This window comes from Macrobrachium rosenbergii, chromosome 1, assembly GCF_040412425.1.
Source record: "Macrobrachium rosenbergii isolate ZJJX-2024 chromosome 1, ASM4041242v1, whole genome shotgun sequence".
Taxonomy (NCBI): domain Eukaryota; kingdom Metazoa; phylum Arthropoda; class Malacostraca; order Decapoda; family Palaemonidae; genus Macrobrachium; species Macrobrachium rosenbergii.
The window spans coordinates 34,796,956-34,820,143 of record NC_089741.1 but is presented as its reverse complement, the minus strand read 5'-3'; the positions used below and the strand labels follow the sequence as shown (position 1 = coordinate 34,820,143).

The 23,188-nt window shown below is 35.8% G+C and overlaps 1 protein-coding gene and 1 pseudogene across 2 annotated transcripts in view; one reads left to right on the top strand and one right to left on the bottom strand.

Moving 5' to 3' along the window:
* Positions 1–23,188, bottom strand: part of LOC136848918 (uncharacterized) — a 30,408-nt gene that overhangs the window by 4,042 nt on the left and 3,178 nt on the right. The window contains exon 4 of one of the 2 annotated variants that reach the window (XM_067121843.1): positions 8,343–8,423. In XM_067121843.1, the coding sequence (XP_066977944.1) occupies positions 8,343–8,423 (81 nt within the window). Of the gene's footprint in view, positions 1–8,342; positions 8,424–15,612; positions 22,898–23,188 lie in introns of those variants that run through there. The other variant, XM_067121767.1, reaches the window with a different exon arrangement.
* Positions 1,423–21,620, top strand: LOC136848847 (galactosylgalactosylxylosylprotein 3-beta-glucuronosyltransferase S-like; annotated as a pseudogene).

The following is a 23,188-nucleotide window of genomic DNA, read 5'->3' as shown; positions in this document are numbered from 1 at the left end:
GATCACCGTGCACTTGCCAAAACATACGCTCAGATTCGCGATCAATTTTATTAGGAACGCGACGATAACTTTTGACTGAGCGTGAGGGAGGGAAAAAAAAGAAAGAGATTCCTTCCGTGTCCTAACGTATAACAACAGAGTGGCTTCAGTCATCTTCTCTTGACAACTCCTGCATTCATGTTTTTACTCTTTTTTGTGGTTCTGCTGAGTGTACGAGTTTCGTAATTTTGGTTCACAGCTTTGCCCATGTTAATGCTAATGTGTTATGCATCGCTGTTTGTTGATACTGATAAAACAGCACATACTGTATATACACCATATATATATATATATATATATATATATATATATATATATATATATATATATATATATATATATATATATATATATATATATATATAGTGTTCGTATACATATGTATATACGTGTATGTATATTGTTGGTGAACTGCACAAGTAAGTAACCCTGGTAGCTGTCACGTCAGGTAACTTTATTTCCACTCAATCAGTCAAACACAAGCACAGCAATGTCTAATCATACTCAAAATCCTGATCACAGACTTTACTTCAATAACAGCAATATTGCGTGCAGTTAAACGTGTCAATATATCAATCTTTATTTGTTTTCTTCAAATTGGCTCCTCGGACCGTCTGGAGTTATCATAAGAAAATCCCTTTTTCTGTTCTAAACTCTTTAATTTCTACTCTTTTTACGTAACGATAAAGATAGGATTTCCTATGCTATTTTTTTCGATCTCAAAAGCAGTATAAGTCTGCATTTCCAGTTTTATTTTTGGGGTTTTTCATTACTTTAATTATACAGCTAACCCTAATAACATTGACACCATGTCTAAGCATGAATTATGTCATTAATTTCGACGGTCTTTCATGACCTCACGATTTGGCCATCTCATCAATCCCCTCGTCATGTTGTATAACGCACTGGTAAATCTAATTCACATTTTCTCGTCCAATTTCTCTATGAATGCCCAGATATTCCTTAGCTAATATTTTCAGTCTGCCTTTCGTGTTCAATTTTTCGCCGGTGTCCTTAATACTTAGTTGTAGTGATAACTGATCTTTTTTGTTAATTTTGTAAATTCTTTCCTGCTTCAATTTATTGTTTTCTATTCGTAGTTTTTACATCTCTATGAAATTCAAGGCGCACCCTATGCTACGAAAGCCATATGCTTTACTTTAAACAATATAGATGGCGGTATCAGACTCTACCGCATTCGCCCACAATTTGTCAATTTCAAAGTTGTTTCAGGCGAATATAGGTTAATTTTGATCCACAATAGGAACTGAAGGTTAATTTAATGTTATAATAATTATGTATAGGTTAATTTAGCTTTTTGAGGCTAAAATATCCATTAAGAAGCGCAAGGATCCCAGCATCCCCTCAGAGGTTTGTTTGTGGGTTCACACACAAGGACAAGCGACGACCACAGCAGCAGCACCAGCAACAGCAGACGAAATTTTGCTCGTTGAATACTGTCTCTGACAAATTAATTCTCCGTGGCTTTTCGTTGGTTACCGCGCCGCGTAAGATACAGTTGATGATTTCATAAAATTTGGTAATAATGCAATTGTAAATTTGTATACGGAGTGTGAGTTGTCGACACCCAAAAAGCCTGTGTTGTTGTAGGTGTAGATGGGATCAACTGACACTACTAACCCCCTGAGTGACTTTATCATTTACTCTCATATTTAATTCGCCGCATGTTCGCATATAATTATAACTTAAAATACATTAGTGCTGTGGCAAGGCCTTCACGATAACCCAGTCTTGTCGCCCAGGGATTGGCTTTGGCTGTGATGCTGCAGGCAGTGCTACCTGTCGTAGGTTAACCCCAAGAGTATCCATAGTTAGCTTGGCGAAGTATTTAGGCTGGGCAATGCTAAGCTACAATTAGCTATTTAGTGGATTCTAACATTTGGTTACAGAAAACATAACTATTGAGCAAATTGGTAAAAGTGAAGGCTACTACCGCGGCTTGGTTCCCGACAGTCGACGATCGTAATATCTAACTCGTGTTTTTGTTCATGTTTATGCCTTTTGTTTGTGTATATGATATTTACAGTCTTTTATTTATGTTTTTACATTCATCCCCAAATGGCTCGTGCTAATCACGGCGCCCATTTTGCATTTGAACCGGTAGTTACCGAACGAGAGGGGCGCGGTGGTAGTCTTCAGTTTCACTTTGATTGATCTTATTCGGGTGAGCCTGTCTCAGGGAACTGTCCTACCTGATTTGATCTCGGGTGCCATTGCCCTAGTCAGGGGTAGGCTGGCCTCCAGAGCCTCTTCCTTGTATTTAACATCCGTGAACCTTGAAATGGCTGCGCAGCTCTCATCAAGTGTAACGTGGTCATGTTCAAACAAACTAACAGTTACAGTGCTTTATGGTTGATGATTATTATTAAATACCCAAATGAATTTGTTCTCAAGTAGCAATTGGTTCACATTGTTCATAACTTTGAAGAGTTTCCTCACATTCACAAAATGCTGTAATATGAGGCGGAACAGATTTAAGCTTCCTTGTTGGCAGCTTTAAAATAAAATTTTGTCAGTTTTTAATGATAGTGCATTAAATTAATTGCAAGTTACTTGTTTATCAGATGGTATAAGTGGGACAGCATAATATTATGACCGAAGTTTTTAAGTAGCCATGCTTTGAAAAATCAGCTTAAAATTTGACATTTTCATTGGCTGTCTCCTAATTGGCTAAAATTGCCTCGTCTTTTTGGGTGGAACAGCAGTGTACAAAATCCCTTGCATGTCTGAAGTGTTTGAGCAAGTGGACTAGGAAGTTGGGGAGCTATCAATAAGATTGGATCTTTCATCATCAAGTTATCATATGTATATCATTAAAAAAAATTGTACGGTTATGCTTATTATGCTTATTGGTCCATGAGCAATATCATTTAGTTTTTTCATGGTGAGAAATTTATTTTTGCATCAATTTTGGTTTTGGTTAATAAGAGGCTAATTTAAAAGATAAGCTGGGAATTAGACAAGAGGTTCAATTTCTGCCAGGTATGGCATGTATGAAGAGATTATGCCAGCGCACTTGACAATTTCGTTAATCACAATAATTCTTAGTCCTCACATTTTATCTATATGCTATGATGCAGTTCAGTTCAGGTAAATTTATTATTTCAGGCCTGATTGTTATAATGTTGGTAGTTTTATTTCTTTTTACTGCATTAATAACTTTAACAAGATTACATTACTAGGGTTTCCAGTATTCCTGATAATTATGTCTGTTATGAATGTGCTTCAAAGATTTTAACTGTGTGGACTGGCTAACCTTTGATGTATTAAGAAGGTGTACGCACTACTTTGTAAAAGGTAGGCAAATGAGTATATTTCTACAGTTTTATAAAACTTTCTGTTTTTAATTTGGTGGTTATATCTTCACGTATCATAGTACTGTTGGCAGTCTTTGATGTAGCCAAACAACAGGAGATGGTTGGACTGGCATGGTGTTTATATTTATTGTGGACACCTGCCATCTTTAAAATGTCTTCGCCTGCTTTGCCCTTCTATAGTTTTGAGATGTAGCCTATTATTGCATAATGTATTGCTCGGGCATTCATCCACTTAGTTATTACCGCTACTGCGCTTAAATTTTTGTTTCCTTTCTGTGTCTTGTTCTAGTTTTTTGACAGTCTTATGCTTGCATTTTATTATCCTGACTTTGGAACAACCCTGTATGATAAATTATTATTATTTTGTGGTATTCAACACAAGCTTGCATTCTTTTGTTGCGAGCCAAAAGAGCATTAACTTGCCGAGCAAGCTTCCAAGAATAGAATGCCCCTTGGTAAGAGAAAAAAGGAAAAGACAAGAAAGAGCACCACGAAAATAAACATAAAGATAAGTTAGTTTACATGCGTAAGAAGTTGAGAAGAGTTCAAAATGTCAAGGCCAAGACACAGGGCACTTCAAAGTAAAGTATCATCACATCCTCTTGTGTCAAACAATGGTCAGAGTCATGAATACTATTGTTAAAATAAAAGGAAACCACCATCTCCAAGAAATTACGTCTAGAAGACAGATATGGGGACAGCAGGCACCCCAATGGGAGAGCAGTATATTGGGGTGCATCTGAGGTGAACTAGTTTCTAAGTCCTAAGGCACTTCTGTCTTTCTAATTCCCCGTAACGCTGGCAAAACAAATGATCTAAAGCATGTCAAAGTAATACTAACATATGTGTGCATGTGGGAAGCTTTGCAACATTACACTATACTAAGTTTTTTGGCAGCATTAGCTTAGAGTTGAAGGTAACACCAATTATAGTCCAATATTCAGAATCAATGGATACAATGAATCATGGTGTGTGAGCACAGTATGAGATTAGCTATTCAGTAAGGCTTCACTCTTGCTAGATTCCAGCGTTATCCCCACTCACCCTACACCACTTGCTGATTCGTTTTAAATCCCTATTAAGGCTAGCAATAAGAGGGGAAGGCGGCAGTGTGCTCAGTGTAAGGATTCCACAGGATACAGAAGTGTACCAAGCAAACTATGTTTGCGTAATCATTGTCATAGCAAAGAGGACAGTTAAGAATTATTTTTGGCACGTAAAAATGATCTTGAATGTTGTGTACTCTAATAATGCAAAAGGGAAATGAAGATTATTTTATTGTAAAGGTGTTGTTACTCCACTCTTTGGTTTGGTTTGAGAGTATGTATCTTCTCCAGGTGGCTAATGACCAGAGCATGAGTAGATGAGGCAGACCTGTTTTTGCACACCTGGGAAATGGAACAGATACCCTAGATTTCAAGTCTCTGGGACCTCCCAGGAACCTTATACTAATTTCATGGTACAATATTGCATTTTCTGTCAACCATAGTAAATCTCCATTGTTTTTGTGAACCCTTTTCATTCTAACCTGTATGCAGTTTACATGTGCTTAATACAATCCTTGACACATAAGTAACCGTTGTATCACTGTATCAGATTTAATAAGATTTAATCTTGGTTCCTTTATTAGTGTTGTGTTTTAATGATAATTCCCACTTCAGTCTCAGTTCTTTTTGGTGTTAAAAATTCATTTCAAAACAGATGTGTCTTTGTCACATTATGTGCATTTCTTTGTGTTCTGTTCAATATTGATTAATGGTACACAGTATGAGTGCCAGTACAGTCCTGTTTTCATACTACAGTACACGCTGTATTATTGGCTGAAGCCACAGGAAAAGCTTGAAGAGAAATGACAGAGTGCCAAGTACTTTCGTGCAATTAACACATCTTTGTGCCTCGAAGATATCTTAATTGCCCAATACTACTTGGAACTCTGTTTTTCTTTTCAAGTTTTTCCCTGTGGCTTCAGCTGATAAACAAATTACATGCACAGTTTTGTGATTTTTTAGCACACTGCTTTATGTTGGGTATTGGTATTAAGGGTGGTGCTGGAAGTTTTAGTTTTTTTCCCCTTTATACCTGCTCTTTAAAAATTGAATAGAAAGTGCTCTTTTCTCAAAGCCCGAACCATCAAGGGAGCAAAGGCGAGAGGAGCATGTATCTTGTAATATTCAAGGTATTCATTTGCTTTCAATCTTCCTCAGTGGCGTTGGCACATAAAAACGCACTGGCGGTGCATAAGGTCTGATGGGATGACTCGGAGACAAAGGATCGTTATGGCAGTCGTCATAGGAGGAGGTCTCTTGTATACATCATCCTCACACAGGTTAGTGGAATGTTTGTAGCATTCAACTTTAACCTGAGGCTGTAATTGTTAATGTGATGGCCTTTTATGCAACTGGGATTATCTTCTTTTTAAGCCTTTACTTTTCTTTGAGATTAAATGACTTCATGCAGCTTTATAGGTATTGTAAATACTTGACATTGTGTTGTGTTTTCTTTAGGTCTTCCTAGTATTTGCTGGTGCACCCGGAGAGCCCTTACATCCAGAGGTTCGGAAGTTCTGTTCAGCTGCGATAAAGAAAAATGTCAGCATTGCTGTAAGTACCTTTTTTTTTAATGAAAATACTCTTATATAGTATTGTGGGGATGCAATGCATGCAATGATGATTTTTGCATCTTAGAAGTAATGTCATTGATTTCCTGTCAAAGTTGTTGATTTTGGAACGTTTTGGTATTATAGAAGTACTTTAAAAAGTTATTGCAGGTTATACGTAATTATTATGAGCTACTGCATCATGTTTTATACACTTCACTAATTTCTAAATAGTAAGGAAGTGGAAGATACAGTTTCATCTATATGTGCTTCTTCCTTTTGTCTGCTTGTCTTGATTTTTGTACAAACATCTTAAATAGCTACAAATACACCATATAGCCTGATCCTCTTTGTTTCGCACTAAAGTACTTCCATATGTACCTTAACATAAAACTCAGCTGTGGTAACTTTCTTTAACTTATACTCACCTCCTCTTCCACATATTTGTAACGTTTTCCAATGGTATAACTCTTGCTTTTAGTCTTGTGGTGTGTGTGTCATCTTTTCCTTTGTAAAATCTTCTGGCTGCCTTCACGTTCTCTTGTCAGCTCTCTAATGATTTCAAGAAATTGTGTATTATTTCTTGATAGTCCTGGTGCCTCATCCTCTTTTTCAGCTTGAAGACTCTCCCAACCTATTCAGACATCACATTCTTTAGTGGTCCCTTGGTCATGCCAGTACCTTCCATTTTATCTCCATTTAACAGAGTCTCAAATTACTACATTGCCTTAATCATCTTGTTGCAGCATTTTTTTATATTTTCAGCTTATCCATATTCACCTTGTGCACCATTGCTTCTTTCAAATCTTTTCTGCCGTTCTCCATCCACTTTGCTGTTCCAGATTGTCTTTCTTCCCTCTGCCGTGCTGAAACGAGGGTTGTTTCTCCACAGTCTTCCTTTTTACCGGGTGTTCTTAAAATCTGCTGATCATTTGAGTATTACGTAGCAACTCTTTTGGCTTAGCAACATTTAGGAATCATGATTTTGCAGATTCCTGTTCTCCCTGGAAAACTAAGTATTTTGTACTTGATATGGGTTGTGGCTTTTTTATATCCTTTTTGTGTTTGACCTGTTGTGGTATGTCTTCATCATTTTCAACTGTTTGTTGTACTCTAATTTTTAACATCGTGTAGCTGTTAAATGAAAGACAGGATAATTTGCTTTATGGAAATGAATCTTTGAAAGCAGTTACTGTACGGGAAATTATTTTATGTAAATTGTAAATCACCTGTCATACACCTGCTATATGGTAGTTTTTCATTGAGGAAGCTAGTTTCTGTTTAATTGCTTCTAGTGGGTCCTTTTTTTATAATTTTTTTTATTTTGCTCTCTTGGCCTAGGGAACAGAGCTCATAACACCATTTGCAAGTGTCATTCAGGTTAATCTTCAATACTGTTCATTGACTGTGAGGTACAAAAATCCTTGTTGAGTGCAGAAATGCAAGAAGAAAACATATTTATGGTTGAACTCAGAAAATTGTTGCTAAGATTTATTGGACATACTGCTCTAGATGTATATAATTGTGCTGCAGTTTTTGAGGATTTAGCAATGCAGTATCATTATAATGAACAAAATTTAAGATTTTTGTTGCCATAACTTATTTAATTATGTTCTAGCAGTAATTTTCTCTTTTTTTTCTTTTTTTTTTGTAGGAAGAGGAGGGCATGCCGATAATATACGTTGTCACTCCCACATATCGAAGACCTGAAATGATAGCAGAACTGACCAGGCTCGGTCAGACGCTGACGATGGTCCAACGCATACACTGGATTGTGGCTGAAGACAGTGGTACTTGCACTGCAGCTATCACGATTCTCATGCAGAGATTAGGTAATGATTTGTTAAGGCGTACTATTTGCAGTACAGTATATTTAAAGCAGCTGTAAGGAATTTAAGTTATTAATTTGTAAAACATGAAGTGTTCTTTGTTAGAAATGGCTGTTGCCACAAATAAAAAAAACATTCACAGATGTAAAGTTCTGTAAAATTCAAAACACTAACTTTTCGCATTAATAATGCCCCTGGAATAGGATTTGGTGATGCCATTATTGTTTTATGAGTTTACAAAAGCTTTATTGTACACTGGTATCAGCAGCTTATGGTACAGTATTTACACACAGGAATGATGCTGTAACATTATATTCTTGTACTGCTATGTATGACCAATGACAAGCAAGGTGTATAAAATGGAAGATCTGACTTGCAATTTGTACTTTCCACTATAAATATGAGGTCCAGTTCTATTCCAGTAGTAATGACGACAATGCATTGGTAAAAATTTAGCAGTTAAAATTATCAAACGTTACACAACTGATTCCAAAACAACAAATAAGGAGTTGAATTATTGATAATTCTTGTATCACTCACCTGGTTCTTTTGAATCCAAGGCTGCTCACTATTAGGAGTCCAGAACCCACATCTTGCTACCAGTGATGATAGTGGTGCAACCTGTGGAGTAGAAGGCATGGACTTTGAATATATAGAAGTTATTAGAATATAAAAGAGTGAGGTGGTTTGGACATATTATGAATATTCAACTTACAAATATTCAGAGACACAAATAAATGGGATCGCAAATTAAAATTGTATTCAGAGTGCTCGCCTATTTTGCGCATGCAGTACATGTATTGTGTTTTAGGATGAAAAAGCGTACAGTATTGTATTGATTTTATATCGTGCTGTACTTAAACTGGCATGAAGAGTACAGTAACCAACTTAATTCAACATACAAATGGCCGTCCAGAACGTTACTTGTTTGTAAGTAAGGTGGTGTCTGTAGTTATAATTTTTTTTACCCCCATCATATACCTTATGAAATGTTGTATTCCAGTAAGAATAACCGCAGTGCAAGAGTAAAACTGTTGAGACAGCATTACTGTATCTTGTAATCCAAGGGTAAAACATACATTCTGTAATACAAAAGGAATTGAATATGCCATATCTCCTGTAAATATTCGCCATATTTAGTTAACAGTAACCAGTGGGTTGACCCTTTTGTGCCAAGAATTTCAGTGACCTTATGAACTCTTGTAGCATTCATGAAATTATTGGCCAAATTATTATTTTGCCTTGCTTATTTGTTTATAAATGAGTTTTGTGTTGGACGTATGAGATATGCTGATATACATAAAAATTTTAAAATGACGTACAGTAAAACTTGCTTGCACTTGTGTGTTATGTTTGTCAAAGTCTAAGTCACTTTTTATGTGAAAGATAGGTATGGTTGGCACTTTCTCTGTTACGCTTAAGAAAAGTTAGTTTTGCCGTCTTGTATGTTTTGAGCAGGTCATTTTTCTGCTTTATTTTAAAATGAATAGTACAAGTATATACTTGATTCTTATAGATGTTTTGAAAAGTGCGTATTAATCTTTTATCTCTCAATGCAATGCATTATTTATTACTGACAAAAAAATTCCATTGAACAAGTATTTTTAAGCAGACAAGAGAGTTATGATAATTCCAGCCAGCTACGATTGCCCAGAATATGACGTTAAATAAGGAAATAGTAGCTGGTTGGAATTATCATAACTCTCTTGTCTACTTAAAAATATTTGTTGAATGGGATTTATTTTGTCAGTAATAAATAATGCACTGAACTGAGAGATAAAAGAAGCAGATAATAGAAGTAAGAAGTTCAGCAACTGGATCTTTTGAGTAAGAATTTGATAAGATCATTCTTGGTTCAGTCATTGCTAAAAGTAATTTTGTTTTAAGTGCAGCACATTGCCCTCAACTATTCTTGTCATATTTTTTCAATAAGCATTTATATGATCTGTGATCTGGTATGATTTTTGCAGGTCTTCCATACACTCACCTAGCGAGTCCCATGCCTGATGTGTATCGCAGAGAGCGCTATGTTCCCCGGGGAGTGTCGAATCGCAGAGCTGCTTTGCAGTGGGTTAAAGAGCATGGGGAGGATAATGGGGTCCTCTTCTTTCTGGACGATGACAATGCTGTCGATATCCGTCTGTTTGATGAAATGAGATCAACAGATAAAGTTTCTATGTGGCCTGTGGGGTTGATTGGTGATTACACAGTTAGTTCACCTGTTGTCAATGAGGTAGGTACAAACTTTCTGAAGTGCTCTCAGGGAAGCATTTGCATTTTTAAAAATGCAAGTAACAAATTTTCCCCTTTTGTAATAATAATAATATAATAATAATAATGTCTATGAAGGATTTGTACTAGTATATCTTGTATTCCTGGAAGTATTTGTAATCTTGTAGAATCTTTTGGATGTATGTACATTGATAAAAACATAGCTTGAAATTTTGCTTGTTTCAGGGGAAAGTTGTAGGCTTTTATGATGGGTGGCCAGCCGGGAGAAAGTTCCAGGTTGACATGGCTGGATTTGCAGTTGGCGTTGGTTACCTTAAGAAACAAGTAAGTGTTGGTTACCTTGAGAAAAAAGTAAGTGTACAGTAAACCCCCCGTATCTGCAGGGGATGCGTGGCCCCCCCATGCCTATTTTGATAGTTCAGACGCACACAAAACAAACTAAAAATGCTTGTACAGGTATTATTGTACTTACAATTGGGTTAGGTTCCACAAAAAACCATTGTTTGTTGGGAAAAACATAAGAAATACCAAAACGTATCTCAAAATAGCCTAGCTTACACTAGGGTATTCGGTACCATGTACTGCATACATATATGGGAGCCTAGCCTGCACTGTATGGTATAGTAATTACTAATATCAGCTAATTCTGGAGGTTCATGCAAAGTGACTTACGGTAATTCAATACAAAGAGAAATTGAGTAACAAACAAGAATTAGCTTAGCCTACACTATGGTATATTGTATACATACACGGTAGCGTAGCCTACATTATACTGTTCTCTATATTCTCATATCATATTATACAAACATCAACAAAACAAATATGCATCTTTTCCATGGATCTTTTAAAATGTTATGCCATAATTCACTGTATCCAATAATATTTTATATATTCTTATATTGCTTTTGTATTAAAAAATGTGTTCTTAGCGATCAGTGTTTTGGTGTGGAAATGTTTACATGGTGTTTATTTCGCTGCATTTAACTCAGTTCAGAGTGCATTTCTTGCTTCTAGTTAGCGTAAATGAATCTCTAGGGTCTAGATAATTTATTTATAAGGGGCAAGGTTATTTTTCGTTATATGAAGTGTCAAGTCGAAATATAACTAAAATACGTCTCGTTGTGAAATTAACCTATCTATTATTTTCGTTAATAGATGACGATTGACGATGGCCATTTGGGGGCGTTTGTTTTGTGTACAAAAAATTCAAGATTCCGTTCGCTATTTTCACTTGGTTTCATCATAATACGAGCTTTACGTATTTATCGTCTATCGGCGTAAAAATAACAGTAATGTGTTCTTTCATGGCCAGTAGTTTTGATTAAAATACTTTCTCTCCCATTTTAATTACGATCGAGTTTCACCCATGTTGCCGTTGCACGATAATTTACAGTATAGTCATTAGCAGCTTGAACATTGTTATTTCTCAGCTTCAGCTACAACTTGCAGCTTAAATTTAGCAGTATATTTCCTTGACGATCTTTTATCCATACCGAATAAGGGTATAATGTAAAAATATAGCAGTCCTATTCTACTTAACGTCATTTGTGCCATAACCTATGGTAATTTATTACCGTACGATGGTTGAAATACAGGTAAATGGCTGTTGTTATCCAGTTCGGATATAAGCAAAACGACAATTTCTTGGTCGGTTGTATATGGCTGTACACATTTACGCAAGAGTATAATGTTACTAACAATACTTTTTATAATTTTCTTTTACTTTTTTAACTAGAAAATGGGATAAAGAGATGGAGGAAAAGTTGCCTATTGTAATTTGGTCTCTCTCACTGCCTGATTACGCTGCTGCCTGTACCCACGCGAAATTTAAAAATATTTTATAAATAATATTGTTGTATTGGTATTAATTGCTTACCCCATTGCAAAATTGAATTATCATAAGGTGAATTATCATAACTCGAGCATTACCTGAATATTTTAATAGTTTTATCCAAAAAGTGCATTTAGTCATGAAAGAGATGAAATATAGTATTTAGTGAATAGTTCTCAGTGAAAAATACTGCGAATGGGAGAATTGTCCGCAAATAATGGGGAGGTACGTTCCAAAGAGAAATCCGTGAATACCTGAGTTCGCGAATTGTGAGAACGCGAACTCGGGGGTTTACTGTACACTATGTGAGTGCTTAACCAAGATTATTATTTCTGTATTACTGTGCCATTATTGTCTCTCTATTTCTTTCATTTCCTTTGAGGATGAAGTGGCATTAACAGGATTGCAATGGGAAGATTCCTCTCTATGTGTCTCCCAGTCACAGGATGTTAGTATCGGAACAAATGACAAATTAAAACAGAAATTTGTGTTTTTCCTAACATACAAACCCACAACATCATGTTACATTAATTTCCCTCCTTGTGCCTCCCCTCTTGCCCGATCTTTCTCACATCCTCCTTCGGCGAACGTACGGCACTGTGCCACTCTGGCCGTTCACAGTTGAGGTTACAGGTCCTGTGTACACCTTAAGTAGCTAGTGCTACTTTTCAAAGCAAGTCTGTCATAGCCGTCTGCGCATGCGTGCCTCAGGATACTCCTACTCACATGATGTTGTGGGTTCGTATGTCAGAAAAAATACAAATTTCTGTTTAATTTGTCATTTTTTAGAGATTATTTTTGCATTTCACATGAAGGAATGAATACCTAGGAGAATTTTATTTTGGTGCTACACTGTTTCACAGAAAGAAGGGGCAATACAGTAAACATGATATGGAATTGTATTGTTACAGCATCTGCATAATTTGCAAAGGTTTTACGAAGGGATTAGTTCAGCGTGTCATATTAAGTGACTTTAGAACTTGGTACGTTGTTTTTCGATGTCATTTCAAGTACCTCACAATACAGTTGAAGGTTGTAGACACTTAAGTGTTCAGAAACCAGTTCTCATGAGGTCGTTTGTAACTGTACCCAGAATAGACATGGCCATAGAAATGAAGATAAGGGACAAATTTTCATACCATTTGTGTGAATACCAGACATATCAGGTGGGCCATCAACTATTGTCTAGCAGGTTTTATACATGCTTGATTGACTTGGTGGCATAAAAATAAGTCCCTGTCTCAGCAGTAGCTGAGTGTTCATATCATATCGACTAATTTCAGAAACGACCAGACCCAAGAATGTATGAAGTCATAATTTTTAGTAAAATGCTATTAGCAGTTTACTGCAGTAATATGTTAATGACAAATGTTACAAATGGTACTGTACTATCAAATTCAAATAATAGAAAAGTAAAATTTGTTAAGCATTACAAGAATTCAGTGTGACAATTTATTTGCGCTTGTAAAACAGGTATAATTGTAAAGCGTCTGTAACTTTGAAATGCGTCATGTAACGATAAACAAAAAGGAACAGTTCTGAGGCACATAAAACAGAAAATCTTGCTCCTACTATGCCCGTATGGTTATAGAACTTATATTTAAATCTAAACACTTGCAGTGTACAGTACAAAGAAGAAACCAGATAGAGGCAGTCCCCAGTTATCGGCGGGGATCCATTCCCGATGGCGTGATGACAACCGAAAATCGCCGCTAACCGAAAATCGGCAATAATAGCACTGATCCCCGGTTAGTGGCGCGGATAACCGGTTAGCGGCACCGCTGATAAGAGGCGATCAGTGCCGATAACTGGTTATCAGCGCTGATAACCGGTTATCAGCAATGAAAATCTGGTTATCGTCGTCGCTAGACAAGCGCCGTAAAACCGGATCGCTGGTAACCAAGGCTGCTGATAACCGGGAACTGCCTGTACTGACATTTAATGGACAGCCTCCAGTAGTGATATTGCCTGGTAAGGAAGTCTCATCAAGAATTAGTGTGTTAAACAAAAAGGCAACCAATATTTTGGATTACTCACTGATAATCTTAAAATTTGGCCAAACTTACACTGATTAACTTCAAATATCAAAAACTGCCAATTACTATCACAAGTAGCATCAAAACGAAAGTAAGTTTAACAACATGAAACTGGTACTTAAAAACACAATTACCTTATAAACATTATGTTTGTATAGTCAGTAAGTTCATTTTGCTTGTCAAAATTCCATTTGTAGGACTTGAGCCATGGAACACTCACTGACTGTCCTCTCATCCAGTCAGAATCCTTGCCCTAATTGCAACTTACTTACTTATTCATCAAAATGTTATAAAATTTTTGCAGTGGTATTCCCAGAAGATGGGGTATATGAAAGGAAATGTATTTACCCATTTTTTCTTATTATATTTACAGAAGAAGGTAACAATGCCCTACATAGCAGGGCATGAAGAAGATGGCTTTCTGAAATCGTTAAACTTAAGTGTTAAAGACATCGAGGTGAAAGCAGACGGCTGTACAAACATCCTGGTATGGCACACCCGCACAGCCAAAAATCCATCGAGGACTTTGAAGCTTGACAACCATCAGAATGATAATATAAAGATCTTAACTGATAACATGAGGGAAATGGGTATGATTAAGTAGAAGGTCACGAATACAGGTACCATTTTTGTCTTTTATTGAGTCTGTCGTTATTTTACTATGCACCCGTCCTCATTCTGAGGATGCGCTGTGTCACAAACATTTGATATGATCATGGTTTCCGTCTTTTATTTTGGTGCTCGTCATTATCGCTTTACCATTGAACTATTGTGATACCGGTAAAGAGTTTTAAGATATAGTCTAATTAACCTCAAAGAGATTTTTACCCAAGGTGATTTTCATGAAGTGGATGTGCTTTGTTTCCTTATTATTATGTGAAAGGTAGGATGTGTTGTCTCTAGAGTGATGAGTTAATTGCTGTAGTGAAGTTTTTCATATTTTTCTTCGTATTCTCATATAAATCAGTCTCATGCCAAATTTTTGCTCCTAATTTTTTTTTATGGAAAGACCAGTATTGACGATAGTTGTGATGTTTGATCAGTATTGGCTAAGGAAATCGAGGAAGTTGTTTTCCCCTTTACCCTGTGTGCTCTTCTTCTAAGATTTAATTACTGACAAAGAGAAACTGACGTCCGTAGGAGGTCTCTCTGCTCTAGATTTCGTAATATTGTTTTATTGCAGAAGAGCAGGTTAATGCAAGTACAAGACTTGATAATCTAAATCTGGTGCTTATTATCTTTATCTCTTGGTTACGATGTCCAGAGAATTTAGTACAGCACTGCTAATTGTATATGTGACAAGAAAGCATGGCTTAATATGCAAATGGACACCACACCCATAAATGAACACAGTTGAAAACAGATAAACTGTGAATAATATTACTGACGAGCATTTAAAATGTTTGCCAGAACCCTGAAGAAAGGTTTGCAATTACAGCGGATCAAATTACTGTGTTTAGGTATTCAGCACCATTCAGTACTTGGAATGGAATATGGAGTTTAGGCCAAAGGCCAAGCACTGGGACCTATGAGGTCAGTCAGCACATTTGGATCAGCTGTATTTTTTATTGTTTCCTTGTTTTTCTGCTTAAGACATTTACAATAACTTCCATTTCTAATATTTATTTTGTACAGACATGGTGCTGTATATTTTCTTTTACTGAGATTTTGTTTTTGTTATTGATTTAATGTAATGGAAATTTAGTGTAGAGTGTCTTCCATTTTTTTTTTCAAGTGTGGAAAGTGCTTTTCACGTTTTGAGTTGTAAGTATTTTCGTTCATATCCAACATTTGGTGTATATTTCTATATTGTGCCTGTTGAAGAGTTAAGTTTGTTGATTGACCCTTTGGATATTTATTCCTTTCCAGTACAGGTATATCTGTCTGTGCACTTTTCTTTACAATATATTAGATGTGGGTAGACTTTACTAATTTTGACATACTCAGTTTTTAATACATTGGTCAAGGCTTAGATTCATTCTATGGAGGAAACACTGTTGTCTCGTAATACCAGTTTTGGTCTGGGGAATATAAAGCCCAAAGGATTCAGGATGACTGTTTTTGATGAACTTGTAGACAGTGGTATGAAGACTTGTCTCTATAATTTAGGGTTAAGAAAAACTTTCTGGTTATTTGGTGAGATTGAATGTGATTTTGTACCAATCAAAAATTTGTGCGAGTATATTTCACCCAGTTTTCGGTATTTATTACTTTTGATTGTCAGATATGAAAAGTAAACACAGGTCCGTAATTCAGTTCATTGCTGTTTGTGCCTTCTGTAATAGAGATTCCTACAACCGGACTAATTAGAAATACTGTACGACTTGCTGTTTTGGGACTTGAGAGCACATGCACTTTCACTGATAATTTGAAAGTCTGAAAGGGTACAATAGTAGTTTGAACTGTTTTGCCTATACTGTATTATCAAATGAGGGCCTTATTTAAGGAAGTTATTGTTTTTTGATTGATGTCAGCATGCCTCAGATTAGTTTTTAGCATTTTAATTGAGTAAGTGGTCCCAACTAAAGGTATTTACTTAAAATGGAACATACAATTCTATATTTTTGTCCCTTGTGTTTTCTAAACACACTTAAGTATGACTCTTGTTCTTGTTTGGTATAGAAATACAGAATTTGTAAAGGCAAAAAACTTGAGGTAAAACAGTTGTTGGATCTGGGCTAAAAGGTTATGGTAATGCCAGTTAACCTTGCTTATTCATATAAGTTTCTTAGGAAAAATAAAATCAGAAGCAGAAAAATAAGTAACCTGTACTCAGGTATGTGGGTGAAGGGTTTTTTTATGCTGATTAATACTGAACCGGACCACTGTTGTCATTTATGTTAGCTGAAATGGATAAAAAAAATTTTTTTTTTCAAATATGAAAAAGTTTGTTTACTTGAAACTGCTTGCATGTATACAGGCTTAAGTCAAATAATTTTGAAAGTTAGCTTCAGAATTGACACGCCAGCATTTTGCTTGGTTAGGATAAATAGCCAGGATGACTCTCCTTTACTAAAATGAAAGAAAGTACAGGCAGTCCCCAGTTTACGACGGGGGATTCTGTTTTTTGCCGCGTCTTAAACCGAAAATCATTGTAAACCGAAAAATCGTCAAAAATCCTAAGAAAACCTTACTTTTAATGCGTTGGGTGCATTGAAAATGATGTAAACTGCATTTTTATTGAGTTTTAATAAAAAAGCCTCCAAATTTTTATTATTCTGCCGTTTTGGAGCCATATTTCTTCCGTTGGATTGGCGTTACGACGCGTTGTAACCCCGGAACATGCGCCGTAAACCGGGAAATAATTTCTGATGAAAATATTTGAAGAGTCATAACCTCGGAACGTCGTAAGGCGGACCCGTCGTAAACCGGGGACTGCCTGTATAAGAGAGTAAGGCAAAAGTTGAGTTACATTAGAAGACATTATTTGTCAAGTTTGGGTATGAAGTGTATCGAGTATGTGAAATACAGTTTTTAATGTAGTGAAAGTTTAAATCTGAAATTGTGTGATACCAGATTTGGTCTATGGTTTAGTTAAGTATTTTACTTTCATGATTCTATGTTCGTTTACTGTCGTTTCCATGTTGTAAGTTTCTGTAATTCTTTCCTAACCCTTTGAGGTTTGTGGGGTAGGGGATCAAAATCTGCCTACACCAAAACGCTCATCCTTTACTGACTGAGCAAAAATGCCCAACAATAATTTTCTTCAGCTCACTCTGTGTAACGTACTTCATGGTATGTTACTGAATTTGGTGCCATTTTAATGCTAAAGATTTGATCTTTATCATGATGTGTTAAAAAATACCAGAAAATAAAAAGGCAAACCTCAATGAGTACAAGTTAGACATAATGAAAAAAAAATTATTTTTATTTTTTAATGATAAATTGGCAAAATGAGATACTCCAATTTCTCTTTGCACATTGTACAAGTATGATAAATTGCCTTTCTATTTATATGAAATTCATTACTATATAAGGTAAGCGTGATACCTCAAAGCACATTAAATTATAAAAAATACTTGAGCACCCAGGGAAATAATGGTTTTACTTGAGCAGCGAACGAAATAATGGTTTTTGTAATTTTTTTTTTTAAATTTGCCATTAATCATAATTATGTATATTTATCTATATCAGCCTCCATGGGAACAATAAGCATTCATATGCAATGTATTCAAATTTTGTTATGATGCCTTTTTACAATTTTTGGTAAATTTATTGATAAAATATCTTTCGATGACATGCATGACGAATACTGTATAAGCATCATCAGAATCACAAAAGGTTAATATTTATTTTACATATTCAATTTTTATGCCTTTCACACCAGACAAGATGGAGGAACTTTGATGTACTGTACATATCTTGGAAAACTCAAGAGTTGCAGCGTAATGTCCAGTTCAAGAAAATTCATTTCCCTCTAAGGAACCACTAGACCTTACAATAATCGGTGTTTCAAGGCTGAACGAGTGTCATTGCAATTTTGGTTGGGTCACAGTGAGGAAAAGTGAATGGGACTCCCATAAAGGTTTTTTTTCTGGTAATTGTATTGAGAATTTTGCAAACATAACATTAGATTTAGATGTCATGTTTATGGTGTATATTTGTAAATTTTTTTATTTCTACATATTTTTCCTAATGTAAGTTTTCCATCACTCTGTAATTAATCGAGGCTGTAATGATTCTCAAAATTATTTTATATTACATTCATACAAGCCTGTTTGATTGAACGTCTACGCAACTTTATGTTGAAACAAGCTCTGTAAATATATATGAAGTCTTTTAGGTACAATACACACTGGGCATTTGGTACTCTTAGTTATGACCAAACTGGGTCCCTTTCTTTATTTTTTTATTTGCGGTCTCTGTATAGTGTAAGTAACAGGTGTGCAAATGTTACTGGTATTCTGAGGATATTTTCACTCACTTCTTTTTCGTACCTGGCTGTATTTTCAATATTCTAAGAGCAATGGTATTTTTAATGATTCTTTTCCAGTTACTGATATTTGCTTTAGTAATTTGTACTTCCAGTGTTACTGTACCTTGGTGCTGGTAATACCAAGGCTGAAGCGAATGTCAGTTCATTGAAAGCTCTGGAGGTGAAAAGTTTATCAGCAGGGTAAACATTTGGAAGGAATATATATGAATTAATAAAAATAATATAAAAATATAAAAATGAGAGAACATTGAAATCCTTAAGTAGAAACAAAATTGTAAAAATAAATGAGCTTGTATTTTGATAAATCAGACTGAAAGCCTTGACGAATATGAAGTTCATAATAAAGTAAAGCAGAAAATTTAAAGGCAAACAGCAAGATAGAAAAAAAAAGGGGGAAAGATAGAAATACTAACCTTTAAACTTACAAAGTTGCATAGGATCATGTAATTTGAAGATAACTGACGTGCCTGTCATTCAAACTGTGGAGTAAGTAAGCAAAATTACAACGTAAATGGCTTCAAGCTAATGTTTGTAATATCTTTTGGCGTCTGGAGTTTGTTAATTTACTGTCATCCTGTTCAGCCTGTTGTGAATCTCTTGTTAATGTACTGTCATTCTGTTCAGTCTATTGTGAATCTTCTGTCTACCTTTTCAGTGAAGTTGGTAAAGACAAGGATGACTCCATTTTCATCAGCCACAAATCTTCAGACCTCCTAATTGCTATCATCAGACCATGATATATGATGTATCTAATTTTCATTTCAAATTGACAACACCGGACAATTCCCAGGCAGATTATTTCACCTCAAAAAGAAGTTTTGCCCTTGGTATATAGCACATCTCAACAGCAGGACTACAGTCTTGCTGGATCAGTGGTTTGGAGTTAAGACCTTGATGCTTTCCAACTTTAATTCTTTTATGTTGCTTAAGGTTTTGCATATTGTTGGATGATCAAGCAGTGCTCCGTGCTTGGATTAAGTGGTACGACCTGGCACAATTGGTAGCTCATGGTTGACTTCTTTACTTGCTCTTTTCCTTTGCTTCCTTACAACTAAATTCCTGCAAACTACTTGTAACCAAGCCAGGTGCCTTGACTTGAGCTAAAATGGATAAGGTTTACGCAGTTTTTGGCAGGCTTGACACCTTGGAGCATGATTGCTGTAGTTTTTTTTTTTTTTTTTTGGCCTGGTAAATGAAATTTTTACTGTAGTCCAAATGAAATTCAAATATCTAAACCAAGTTAAGGCATCAAATTCCAACTTTTATTTCTTGATCTGCAGTCAGACAACTGCAACTGGAGAACCCTTCCTATCAGGTATTAGCTAGTTGTAAGAATAATAGACCTGTACTTCTTATCGAACAATGTGTACAATTCTGGTGTCCCAGATACAAAGTATTATTTTGTACTCAGTGCCCACATCCCATTCCCTTCAGTTGGCACACATTGACAGATTGTAAAATTATAATGATAGTGACAGAAGAGACTGGGGGTTTCATTCTTGCTGTCTCTTTGTATTACTGTGGTAATTTTTAACAGTATTTCATTATTGTCTACTGCCTTTGACTGGACATAAAGGGTTAGGTAAGTTGGGGGCTGTTATCTAGAAATTTAGCATTTGTAAAGACAGCACAGTATGTCAGTGCCATATGTTGTAGGGAAACTGTTTCAGGTGCACCTTGTCAGGAAATCAAAGATGGTATTATGTCCCTATTGTATGTTATTCATTATATATTTCTTACTTCCCAGGTTGGGGAATGTTCAAGCATTGATGCCTTCATTGTATATTGTACTTGCAAAAGAGGCATGTAGGCTGAGTTTTGTAGTTGTTAAATGTCCCAGCATATTATATATTAACAGTGAAAACACAAATAGGATTAAGTGTCAACTATTTTCTATTATGCATATGGGTATTATTTTGCACATCCAAAGGGAAAGCATTGTGCTTGGTACCTCATCCAAGATCTAAAGTATTTTGTATTTCCATTATATCTGCATTATTGTTATTTGTGTTCTTCATGCAGGTAAGATATGCGTAAGACTTTATACTGCCATTTTCCCAAATCATGATATGTTTCACTCTTACGTCACCCTGTTTTCTAAACAGACGTTTTATCTTGGTGCTACGTTCCATGAATGATGTTTTATGGCTTCAAATAAACCAAAAGTATTTTCTCTGAAATTGTCATTATCATATCAGAAAAATTATAGTCAGTCAACTTAGCGAGTGATGCTTTTTGTGCTTCTGCTGCTGCGTTATTATTTTTTTGCCTCTAATTGTTAATCCTCTTTACCTTTTCATTTTTTTATGGTATTGTGAGCAGTGTCCTCTTTATATATCAGTATAGTAGACGAAAGTGTGTTATGGGCTCACTGGATTTCACCTGAAAATCAAGTTTTATACAATCCCACGATTGTGAAGGTGAAGTTAGAGAATGACCGTTCATTTTTACTGTGTGTAGCTCGAAAGTGAAACTAGTCAAGTTGTGGTGTCAAAACCAAAATTATAGTCACCTTTTATAAATATTTTCTGGTCGGTGTCAGTGTGGGTGGATGTAGTTGTCCTCAAACTGTTGTAGCTGGTATGTATTTATTTTGTGTGTTTGTAAACGTACAAGTATGTTGGTAAATACATCCTTTAGTATTGACAGGTTAGAATCCCTTTTGTATCATACTCGATTCAGAATTCTTCTTTAATGTGATCACAAACTTTGCATGAACTGTATACCCTTTGTAAGCAATTACTAAACAAAAACTATTTTTGTATTATACTGTACTAACCCTACCTAACTTGTATATTTTTCATTACCCCCCTCTCTTAAAAATCTCTTCAAAAGAATGAAAAATTTTAACACTGCCAGACCTTCCATTGAATGATTGTGTAATAAGAGTACAATTTATTACTAACTGTATCTACAATGAGGATAGCAAAGTGGGTGTGGAAAGATGGAGAAAAACGTGAAGTTTACGAGATACTCAAGCATTTTGAAAATCATCTGAATGCAGACGAATATGAGCTGGACTGTCTGTCTAGTTTAAAATATATTTTTGTGTAAAACCATCGCTGATACACATGCAGCTTATGAGTTTTACAGAAATGATAAGAGATACAGAATGAAGAAAAGTACAAGACAGTGCACGACAATAAAATCATACAGAATGTGCATGTACACATATACAAAATTCTTGTACCAGCCAACATTGTGTCTAGTGACATTACCTGCAGGTAGCAGTCCAAAGCTGCTAAGTGCACTTGTAATAATTATATTTAATATTTCTTGCGAAGGAGGTGCAGTTGAAAAAACAAAGCCTCCATCTATCAAGTAAACTGAAACCTTGGAAGGATATGGAAACTGCTCAAAACGACATTTCTCCTTTTGTTTCATTCAAATATATCAATGTGGCTTAGAGATATAAAATAAACACCTCTTTATACTGGTGCAAGCAATCTCTGACTTTGAGGGTATGCTTTAAAAACTCAGTTTTTAAAATTTCAGATAAAAGTGTCTTGGACTTGTATATTTTTTCAATGCACTAGTTTTGGAGTTCTAGAGGAGCATAATGCAAAAAACATTGTTTGTTGCAAATTATTGATTTAAAATGACATCTTTTTTAGGGGTTTATATAAATTGCATGCATCCCGCAAGTCCTGGAAATAGGTAAAATTGAAAGCACACACAAAAATTATGCATTATCAATTCAGTCTGCCGTTGTGACTCCTGATATTTACGTCAATGAGTTTCTTCTCTCACCATAAGAATGTTTAACACATTTTCTGATGTCTAGAGAGCACCTCTTCATAAGAAACTGAACCTTTATGCCCCTACAACGGCAATGAACTTGAAGCCTATGCGAGGGACTCTGCCCTGAAAATACACATTCATTCTGTTGGAGATGGATGAGAATACGGGCGGCTGGTAACCCCAACCACAGTAGATTTTGCTTGTGCCTTCTGTATAGAGTCGTGAACCGTGAGGGATCTAAATTGAAGGCGACGTAATTCGAGGAGCATGGAGTTTTCAATGTCCGGAAATGGATGTGGATTCGCTTTCCAGCTGGTGCCTGAACACAGAGGTTTGTAGTTGAGGGATTTGCCCACCAAAAGGCTTCTCAGAATTCCTCTGTACTTTTTTTTTTTTTATTAAGTTCAAAGGCCAAGTGGAGGTCATTGTAATGTCTTGATCAGGTCACCCTGGAATAAGACCAGGATAGAAGAAAGGTAGGGTTTAACTTAGGTGCTAGTTTTACCCCCATAGCTTGGTGAGGAAACACGCAGGCCTGATGGTAGTGACTGTGAACTAAAGTGACTACACATAAACAAGCCTCTGGTGCTCGGGAATGCATTCGAAACCA